The sequence below is a fragment of the Agelaius phoeniceus genome, chromosome 27 (genome assembly GCF_051311805.1).
Source record: "Agelaius phoeniceus isolate bAgePho1 chromosome 27, bAgePho1.hap1, whole genome shotgun sequence".
Lineage (NCBI taxonomy): Eukaryota > Metazoa > Chordata > Aves > Passeriformes > Icteridae > Agelaius > Agelaius phoeniceus.
The window spans coordinates 2,626,537-2,636,940 of NC_135291.1; the positions used below are offsets into that span (position 1 = coordinate 2,626,537).

A 10,404-nucleotide genomic window follows, 5' to 3' on the forward strand; every position below is an offset into this window, starting at 1 on the left:
ATTCCTGCGCCGTGGAGCCGTTCCAAATTGCCTCTTCCACGAGGTTCTGTGGCAGAGGTTTGTTCTCCCTGGTCTCTGTCCGCAGCTCAGTGTGTGAGGGAGGAAGGACAAGGAGAGGAAGAGACAGGGAGAAGGGAAAAGGAAAAGGCAGGAGGAGAGGAAGGAGATGGGAAAGGAACATAGATGGATGTAGGACAGAATGAGGAGAAGAAGGAGGGTGGACAAGGAAAAGATGGGATTTGCCTCCATGCCAGAGGGAAGGGGAAGGAGATCCCCCCCAGTCCATCCCTGGCAGGATGGCGTTGGCAGTGAGGCTGTCCTGCAGCAATGCTGGGCTGGGAGATGGAGCAGCAGGGAAGGGAAAGGGGCAGTGATTCCTCCTGCCCTGCCTGGCTGTCCCAGTCTGGAGTGTCCTGGCGCTGCCGAGGCCCTTGGAGCGTCCGGCACTCAGGAGCCCGGAGCTCACGGCTGCTTTATAAAGCTGACAAAGTGGGCAGGATGAGTCTGTGTATGCTCTGCAGCAAACTGGGTTTATTGGTACAGGAACAGGGGACAGGTAAGGTTCATCTACAACCAGCAAATGTTCATGCACTTCGACAATGACGTGGGTCAGTACAAGGACCGGGAGAGATCCCTCAGCAAATCCGGCACGGGCACAACAGACCCAGCCTGGACACAGGGAGGGAATTTATTACCAACCAAATCACAGCAGCACAAGGAGAAGGGAAAGAAATCTCTCCAGCACCTTCCCCCTACCCAACGGGGATCACCCAGAACAGGGGTCACCAGGGCTCTGCCCAACGGGGGTCACTGGGGATCATCCAGCACAGATCCTCCCATGGGGGATGGAGCTGGAGCAGCGCACGAAGCTCTTCCCACACTCGGGACACTCACAGGGCCTCTCCCTGGTGTGCAAGTGCTGGTGAGTGATGATCTCTGAATCCCATTTGAAGCTCTTCTGACATTCCAAGCACTCCTAGGGCCATTCCCCAGTGTGGATCTTGTGGTGCTTGCTGAGGTCAGAGGTCCCCCTGAAGCTCTTCCCACATTCCCCACACTCCCAGGGCCTCTCCCCAGGGTGGATGTTCAGGTGTTCCATCAGGGTGGAGCTGTAGCTGAAACCCTGCCCACATTCCAAGCATTTGTGGGGCTTCTCCCTGCCATGAGGCTTCTCCACCAGCTCTGAGCTCTGGCTGGATCTCCGGCCGCCTTCCTGGCTCAGGGGGGCTCTTTCCTCCCTGCAGCTCCCTGGGCTGGGTTTGCAGCCCCTCCTTGTGCGGAATGTCTGGGCCTTTTCCTCCTCCTCCATCTGGCCACAGCTTGGGAATGACAGACCCTGGTTTGGGGAAACCAAGGTGGGAGCGCCTTGGAGTAGAGGCTCCTCCTGGCCAGGTCCATCTGTAGAAGTCAGCAGGAGTGTTCTGTCCATGAAAATCCCCACAATGTCAAGATTCAGCCCCAAAAAGCTCTCCCAGCAGTTCCCTATTGCTGATCTCTCCACTTTTGGGGTTCCAGAGGTTTCCTTTCCTTAGGATCATGGGGGTCCAATGGTTCCAGGGGTTCTCCATTCTCCGCCGTCCTGCTCAGGGATGATCCAGGGCCTTTTGGGGGTCCATGGGGGCCCTTCTCCCCTGATGCTCTGCTTTGAGATCCCAGGGGTCCCAGGGGTCCCTCCTCTCCAGGCTCCCCCCCTTTCCAGTCTGCCGGGGTCCCCCAGCTCTGGGATCGCCCCTCTCTGCTCTCCCCACTCTGGGGGTCCCAGGGGTTCCCCTCCTCTGCTCTCCCGGGGGTCCCCAGGACCAATGTCCTCCCCTGCCCATACTGGGCAATGGCCACGTGGACCCCCAAAGATCCCCCCAAGGGGCTCAGCTTTGGGCTCCTGCAAGATCCAAACCTACACACACAGAGAAAACAAAACCTGCCAGAGACACCAGATGATATTTGGGGTCAATTCCACAATCTGCGAGCTCCAAACACACCCCAATAAAAAACCCTCTCAGGGACCCCCCAACAGATTTGGGACGACCACCCCCTTCCCGCTCACCTGCAAGACGAGGTGGGGGCGATGGTCCCGTGGCTGCGGCCACAGGGGGCACTGGAACCTCCTGTTCCTCCTGTTCCTGCTCCTGCTCCTCCTCTTCCTGCTCCTCCTTTTCCTCTCTCCCTCCTCCTCCTCCTCCTTCCTAATCCCACCTCCTCCCCAGTTCCTGCCTTCTGTGTATTTAGAGTGGAGACCCTTGCTTGTTTTTAGAACTAGAACAAAGATCCCAGATGGAGCAAGTCTTGCTGCTTTTAGTCAGAACTATCAGTGACTAAAGGTCACGTTTCCTTTGCTTTGGTCCTGTCCTTGTTCTCCTCAGTGTTCAGGCTGGGCTATGGGGTGTCCTTGTTTGCTGCATTTTCCGAGTTCCTCTTGCATCCTTTGGGCCATGGGCTGTGCCCTGGGAGGGTTCTTTGTGCTCCTTTGTGACACAGGAGAACCTTCCAGGCGGTTTCTGCGTGAGCTGCTGCTGGGATGTCACAGGAACAGTGCCACGTCCCCGTGGTGTTCCCGTTGCTGTGGGACACGGAGGCCTCAGTGCCCAGAGTGGCTCTGGGCTCGCTGCCGGAGGATCCTCCTGCCCAAGGCATTCTCAGCAGCCAGCCCAGCCCTGTCCTTCTGTGCTTGCAGGGCTACAGGCTGCAGGCGTGTGCAGCGCAGCCAAAATGATCCAGCACGTGGCTGCTGCAGTTTGCACTCTGTACTCTGTGGCTTATTCGGGGTATTTTTTAACCCACTTGGCACGTAAGTTGAGGTTTTCCCTCGGTGCAGCAGCTGTGGCTTTGGGCTTGCTGTGTGCTTTCTGTTCTTCCTCTGGAGCTGAGTTGATTTTGGAACCAAATGGCCATGAAGACACCATTGCTTTGGGAGAGCTCCTGCCCGCAGCTGCAGCTGAAAAAGGGGGTGTCTGCAGCCAGCGGGGCATGCACAGCACCTGCAATGAGCCCTGGGGGGTTCTGTTCCCTCAAGCAGGGAGTCTGTGCCAGTTCCATCTGAGCCTGGAACTCCCTCCGTTTGCTGCTCAAGCCAAGAACTGACCCAGCCCAGTGTTTTGTGCTTGTTCTCTTGCTTGCTGTGGGAAGGGACTGTGGCTCCTGGAGGGATGCAGTGAAAGTAAAATGCTCTCTTGGGGTTGCCTTGCTCTGTGGCATTTCCCAGCACTGGCAGTTTTTCTCCTAACAGCATCTGGTTCATGTTCCCTCTCCCATTGCAGGGCACCTCATGTCTGGATTCCGAGCAGCTCCTCCTTCGGTGAGTGGGAAAGGAACCTTTGGTGTTTGGAATTGTGCAGCAAGTTGTGAGCTCGGCATGTGGCAGTCGAGGGCCAGCCTGGGAGGCTGAAGGAAAGTTCCTGTCAGTGTCTTTGCAGCAGCAGCAGCAGCAAAGGGATCCCTGGCAGTTTTCTCCTTTTCTGCTGAAGAGCTTTTGAAGAGCTGCAGGTCTGGTTTTGCAGGCAGAGGATTGCTTGCTGGCTTTAGCCATGGTGGAATATGGAATTCCCAACAATAAGTGGCAATGTTGACTGTAGCCCATTGTTAGTTGGAACAGCTCCAAACCAAATTTCTGCGTAGTGCAGCTGGATGTGCAGCTGAGGATAAATAAGGTGATAACTGAGATAGAACTTCCCGTCCCTCACGCTGCCGTCTGTCCACAGGGCACAGAAGCAGCACCAGCACCTCCTGGGGCTCCCTCTGCTTCCAAAGAGGAGGCCCAAGAGGAGGAAGACAGCAGTGAGCTTCCCGCTGCTCTGGGGGACGATGGTGAACTTCCCTCAGTGCCGGGAGATGACAGTGAACTTCCCGCTGCTCTGGGAGACGAGGGCGAACATCCCGCGGGGTGGGAATGCAACGGCGAGGCTCCCGCGGGGTGGGACAAGGACAGGGGACATCTCCCGGCCTGGGACGAGGACGGTGGATGTCCCCTGGTGTGGGACCAGAGTGGCCAAGCTCCCACAGAGTGGGATGAGGACAATGGACATCTCCCAGTGTGGGATGAGGATGGAGGACATCCTGTGGCATGGGAAGAGGAGAGTGAACATCTCCCAGCATGGGAAGTGGACAGCAAACATCCCCTGGCTTGGAAAGAGGATGGCGAACCTCCAGCATTTTGGGAAGAGGATGGAGAAGCTGCAGCATTTTGGGAAGAGGATGGAGAAGCTCCCTCTGCTTGGGAAGAGGACAATGAACCTCCCTCCGCTGTGGGATCCTGGGCTGAACATTCTGACAGCAGCACAGCCGGGCAGCCAGAGGGGAGAGGGGAGTGGTGCCTGATGCAGCTGAGTACGTCTGCTCTGTTCCTGGGTGCCCGAGCAGGTGCTGTGTGTGTGTCTGGGCATCAGCTGCACCCAGTGTTGGTCTGCAGCTGAATGTCACCGAGTCATTTATTGTCCTTCCCCGGCTGACACCAAGGGGCTCACGGCCCCAGGGAGTGGGGCTGGTTGTGGCTCTGCTGCAAGGCAGGGTCTCACTCTGGGAGGGAGTGTCTTCCACGTGGTTTCTTTCAGGGAACACCGTGAGCGAGGAGGAGCCTGCCGAGAAATACCTGGAAGTGGAGCAGATTGGCCAAGGGTAAGTGCACGGCAGCTGCTGCTGCACAAGCAGGGCCGGGTGTTGTGCTGGTGCAGGATCGAGTGAGAAGTCAGGAGAGCTCCAAGCACCTTCAGGCACTGGGCTACCATCCTGCTGTCTCTCAGTCCTGATCAGAATTGCTAACTGTGGTCAGAAGGCGCCGTCAAAGGCCCCTGAGGCTGGCAGTGTCCTGCCTGCAGCAAGGAGCAGGACCTGGAAGATCTTCTGTCCCTGGAACTGGATTGCCTAAAAGAGCAACTCACCATCTGGTGACTGTCAGAAAACAGTTCTCAAGAAGATTTCTTTCAAATATTTTCCTTCAAAAAATATCCACTGGTCAGGGTTATCAACCTAATGGTTTAGAAACAGAAATCAGAGATGAACTAATAAGTGCTCTATTCTAGCACAGGTAGCAGACCCCATCCATTCAGTAACAGACACAGAGCTGATGCACTCTGGGGGAAAAAGCATCACCTGCCTGATGGCAGGGCCCTTGTGGAACCTGCAGGTCTTAGGCAGGAAATGGAAAAGGAAGAAATGCATTCTTTTCCAGTTCTTTAGACACCCATTTCTCACCTCAGGTTTTGAACTAAAGCAATTCAGGGTGGACATTGGGATTCGCTCCAGCCCAATTCCTTCATGTTGGGTCTCAGTTTTCTCCTGCACACCTTGCATGGCAGAGGGCTGGTGGCTGCTGTGCTGTTGTTGGAAGGGTCAATGCACCCAGGTGTTTGTGAACGCTGCAGGCAGCAGAGATCTCCTGTCTGGGCTGGCTTTCCCTGCCAGGGCCTAAAGCGCTGCTTCTTTCTTCTCTGCTGTTTTGTCTCCAGGGCTTTTGGAACCGTTTATAAAGGACTCGACAGGGCCACTGGAGGAGAGGTCAGTGCCAACACGCCCAGCACGCCTGGCAGCTCTCCAGGGCTTTCCCCTCTGCTGGGAGCTGTGGCTGCAGCTTTGGGGGCCAGCAGAGCTTTCCTGCCCAGGCTGCTCCTCTGAAGGCAGAGCAGTGTCAGCCTGCAGAGCACAGCTGGGACAGACTTGGTCCTTCTGAAGCGCCAAAGGAATGCAAGGAGGGCAGCGGTGTCTGTCAGAGCAGGACACGCTGGCTTGGCCTTCATATCTAAAAGTGTGAATGCATCAGCTGCTGGAGACTGAGGCCCAATTTATCTTCATCCCAACCTTAGACAGGAACATTATTTAGCTATTCTTAGCTAAACTATAACACTATTATGTCCATCCTGCCTTTCATTTTCAAAGGATACCTCAAGGCCTAATTAGGGAGAGATCCTGCTTGGGCTCAGTTTGGGGTTTTAGTCCTACTTCAGCTGTTCACAGAGAGAGAGGGAGAGAAATGAGAAGACGAATGTCCAGAGCAAAGCTCTCTCCTAAAGCCTGCAGTTGTGTTTGGGTCTGGTGTCAGTGACAGCCTGTGACAGGGATCACCTGAGCAATGGGTGTGCTTGTCTGCTTTGTTGTGCAATCCCAAACAGAGCAGCTGGATCTGAAATCATGACCAAATCCCATAGAATTGCTAAGGGGTTCCTGGCTGTTTTGCTCTGTTTTCAGAGAACCAGAATTACCTCCTGCTTGCAAAATGGGTTTGAATAATAATAGTAGGAGTGTTGAGGCCATTTGAGAAGACTGTAGGTGCAGAGAATGTTGTTAGAGCTTTGAGGCTGACAGCTGAGGGACCATTTCTGCAGAGCTTGCAAGGCCAAATGTCTCTGGCCATGTGTCCTGTAAGCAGCCCCCAGCTGGCAGAGCAATGGGCTGTGGGAATGGCCCTTGCTGAGCTCTGGTGTCCCATCCCAAGGCAGTTTGGCACAGCTCGGCTCCGTCGCTCCACAAAGACTCGCTCCGTGTTTGCTGTGGCCTCCTGCCACAGACTCCTCCAGTTCAAGGCTGCAATGTCCCTTCAGGTGGCCATCAAGAAAATGAGTCTCAGAGGGCAGAACAGGGAACGAGCTGTGAATGAGATCCTGCTCCTGAAAGACAAGAAGAACCCCAACATTGTCAACTCTTTGGACAGGTGAGTGATTCAGCTCTGATCCCGAGCCTGGGCCCTGCGTTAACCTTTCCTGGCATCCGGAGTCTGTAGCCTGTTTTGAAATTGCCTGACCCAGCCACATCTTCCCAAACCAACAGCCTGGCAGTTCACTCCCTCCACGTGCTTTTGTTGCTTTGCTTTGGTTTTTCCTTCAAGTTGACCCCGTTTGCTGTTTCTCCCAGCAAGTGCTGATAAACCACAGCAGAAATTATTTCCCTTGGCTTCTTCTTCCCAGCCCTTTTCCATTGCTACAGATGCCAGGAAGATCGGGTTCTTGTTTCCAGAAATGCCTCATTTGCCCATTTTTCACTGGCCTTGCCTGTTTCTGAAGGGACTTTCTGAAAGGTTTTCTGACTGCTTTTGTCCCAAGTGCTGCACGGCCTCCTCCCCTGGATAACCCTGGCAGTTGTGTTGCCTTGTTCTGGAGGGAATGGTGGAACTGATGAGTTCAGAAGCTGAACCAGCTGGGGCCAAGGGTTGTGGTTCCACATTGATCTGGGCTGTTGCTAAACTGCATTTTTCACCTGCTTGCCATCTAAGGCCTCTCCTTTCTCACAGGTGTCTCCTTCCCCTTTAGACTGTGCAGATTCCAAGGACTGTGCAGCCTGGCAGGAATGTCTCTCCATCTGATTCTGTCCTCACTGACAAGTGACCTGGAAACAAAACTCCCCTCCAGGCTTTTCCATGGGGGAATTGAGCTCTGCACTTTCATCTCCATGCCATTGTTTTCCTCTTCCAGCTTCCTTGTGGATGGAGATCTCTGGCTGGTGATGGAATACATGGATGGAGGAACTTTGCGGGATGTTGTCAGACAGACACGCATGGCTGAAGGAGAGATGGCAGCTGTCAGTCGGGAGGTGAGGGATCCTGCTTGTCACTCCCATGGCTGGGACACGATGGTCCTTCCAAAGAGGGTGTGAGAACAGGAGTGGCTCCATGCTCAGGGCTTTGTTTCTGAGTTGTTTTCATGAGCTGGAGAAGAAAGAGCCTCTGCAGTGAACGGCCTGCCAGCATCACTGCACTTCTACTCTGTTCTTGTTCTCTCTCCTGCTGTTGTGGTACTCTCTTTCTGGTTTGGATTTGATTTGCTGTTCTCAGCTTTGCCTTGAACCGTTTGCCTGGAGCTTGTGTGCACTGCACTCCTGGCCTGTCACAGCAAAGCTGCTGCTGGCAGAATTCTGAGCTGTCCTTTCTGGTGTGATATATTCCTGCCATTGGTTTTTGCCCTCGTGTTTCTTGTTCTCTCTCAGTGTCTGCAGGGCCTGGATTTCCTCCATTCCAACCGGGTGATCCACAGGGATCTGAAGAGCTCCAACATCCTCCTGGGCATGGACGGCTCTGTCAGGCTGGGTGGGTGTTCCTGGCCAGGCACGGCGCTCCCGGGCTGCGGGGCTGGGGCTGCTTCCCAGGGAGGGCCAGAGCCCCACAAGGGCTGCTGGGGGCACTGCCCGGCCCCTGCTGCCAGCTGAGAGTGGCTGCCCCTGCAGAGAGCTCAGGAGAGGAGCAGGGGGCCAGCAGTGCCTTTGCTCTGGCCATGGCCCTTCCAGAGGGGCAGCAGTGGGAATCTAAAGCTCCAAGGGAATCAGTAAAAGCCACTGCAGGAAAGCTGAGGGTTTCTTGAAGGGCCCAGTTCCATCTTTCCTTGGCTACAGCCCTGAGGGCTTTTCCAGCTGACTTCACTACTACACTCTCAGACTGAGCCTGGGGAATCTTTGTGCTTGATTTCCTCATTGCAGCTGCCTTTGACAGGGTTTCTTTCTGTCCTCAGCTGATTTTGGCCTCTGCGCTCAGCTCAGCCCTGAGCAGGACCAGCGCAGCTCCATGGTGGGCACTGCTCACTGGATGGCCCCAGAAGTTGTGACCAGATCTCCTTATGGCCCCAAGGTGGACATCTGGTCCTTCGGCATTGTGACCATCGAGATGGTGGAAGGAGAACCTCCTTACTTCAGGGAAACGGCGGCCATGGTAAGAGGCAAATTCTCCAGTGCCTGCAGAGGCTGCGAGCACAGGGGGACCCTGCACTGGGAGCAGCAGCTGGAGGTTTCTGCACATGGGAAGGGAATTCCCAGAGGACTTGTGCCTCCACACAGACGAATGTTCTGCAGCCTCCAGCAACAATTTGCTTTGGGCTTTTCGTTGTTGCAGCTCTTCTAGCTGAGAGGATGACCTGGAAATATGAAGCAAGTGCATCAGCTCTAATGTTATCTTGCAAGAAAACCCCACACCATCCCCAAATCCCAGCCCCAAACCCAACAAGATTTCTGCAGGAGTTTCTAAAAGAGGTTTTGCAAGATGATCTCCCCTGATTCTTCTCACTGGGAAACTTGTTGAAAACATGAAGATGATGGTTTTGCATCCCCATAGTCTAACATATTTCTTTCCTAGTCCAAGCTACTTTTTCTGTGTCACCAAGCCTGAGCTTTCAGCATCACAAACCTCCTGTTTCTTGCCTGGCAGTTTCTGGGATGGGGCATCAGGAATGCATTTACTTGAGTGTCAGTGGCACTGCAGAGATGCACTTGATGGAAGAATCCTCTGAAATAACACAGGCAGACCACAGTGACTCTGGAAAATGGCCTGTAAAGCTGGTGTCCATATTTGGAGAAGCAAAATGGGCTATTTCTGATGGAGGTTCCTACTAACAAAGCCGGCCAATGAAACTGGCTCTCAAGGCGAGATCATTTGGATGTTGCAGTGGCTGTGGCAGCCCCAGGGTTTGGGTTTTTTGCTTGGCATAGCAAAATGAGCTCTGAGCAGCATCTCTGGCAGGGAGGAAAGTGGCCCTGGAGCTGGGGCTGAGGCCCCGGGGTGGATGTGAGCCCATGTGGGTGTGAAGGGAGCTGGCAGAGCGCTGAGTTTGCTTTCCCTGCAGGCTCGCGCTCTGATCCGGCAGAACGGGACCCCGCAGCTGCAGGAGCCCCGGCGCCTGTCGGCTCTGCTGCGGGACTTCCTCGAGTGCAGCCTGGAGCCGGACGAGGAGCGGCGCTGGGCTGCCCAGGAGCTGCTGCAGGTGAGAGCCAAGGGCTGCAGGGGAAGCAGCAGCGCCAGGGAGGGGTTTTCTTGTGGGGCCCCCTCCGATAGTCTCCAGTCTCGCTGCGTTCCACGCGCAGAGCGAGCAGAATCCTCGCCTGCTGTGGCCTGGCAGGCTCCTTTCGAGCTCATCTGGACCTGGTGCCCCACAGCGAGCAGGGACATCTTCAAGCAGCTCAGGGGCCTCAGAGCCCTGCCTCACCTGAGCTTGGATGTTTCCAGGCAGGAGGCACCTCCCACATCTCTGGGCACCTCCTGTCAGTGTTTCCCCACTCTCCCAGTTAAAAAATTCTTCCTTAGATCTAATCTGAGCCTGCTTCCCTCGATTTTCAAACCATTTCCCTTTGTCCTGTTGCAACAGAGCCTGTGAGGAACTTGACTCTGGAAAGTAACAGTTCATTTCTTTATTTTTTATCCTTTGGGCAGCACCCATTTTTATCATCAGCCAAGCCTCTCTCCAGCCTGACACCTCTGATCACTGCAGCAAAGCAACTGAGGGAGCAGCAGAGGAGATGAAGCACTTGAGGACAGCTTCTTGTTACAGTAGTTAGGACAACTAGTTAGTTATGGTAGTTAGCATTGCTAGTTCGTCATGATAGTTAGCACTGGTAGTTAGTTAGGGTAGTTAGCATTGCTAGTTAGTTATGGTAGTTAGATATGAAAGTTTTCTGAATAAAAACGCTCTTAAACCTCAACTCCCTCGACGTGTCCCTTCCCTC

The 10,404-nt window shown here is 54.6% G+C and overlaps 1 protein-coding gene across 1 annotated transcript; it reads left to right on the plus strand.

Annotated features, from left to right (window-relative positions):
- Positions 1 to 599: 599 nt before the first annotated feature.
- On the plus strand, positions 600 to 10,201 carry LOC129131988 (serine/threonine-protein kinase PAK 3-like). The gene is made up of 11 exons (XM_077191083.1): positions 600 to 608; positions 3,255 to 3,292; positions 3,696 to 3,877; positions 4,545 to 4,608; positions 5,439 to 5,487; positions 6,528 to 6,637; positions 7,395 to 7,512; positions 7,906 to 8,005; positions 8,424 to 8,620; positions 9,528 to 9,665; positions 10,112 to 10,201. Exons 1-11 carry the CDS (start codon positions 600 to 602, stop codon positions 10,199 to 10,201), a joined length of 1,095 nt encoding a protein of 364 aa, XP_077047198.1.
- The last annotated feature ends 203 nt before the right edge of the window (positions 10,202 to 10,404 follow it).

What these genes read in the sequence shown, in the direction of transcription:
- LOC129131988 (XM_077191083.1), top strand. An exon ending in TCCGAGCAGCTCCTCCTTCG is followed by an intron (nt 3,293 to 3,695) that starts GTGAGTGGGAAA and finishes GTCTGTCCACAG; the next exon opens with GGCACAGAAGCAGCACCAGC. An exon ending in GAGGGCGAACATCCCGCGGG is followed by an intron (nt 3,878 to 4,544) that starts GTGGGAATGCAA and finishes GGTTTCTTTCAG; the next exon opens with GGAACACCGTGAGCGAGGAG.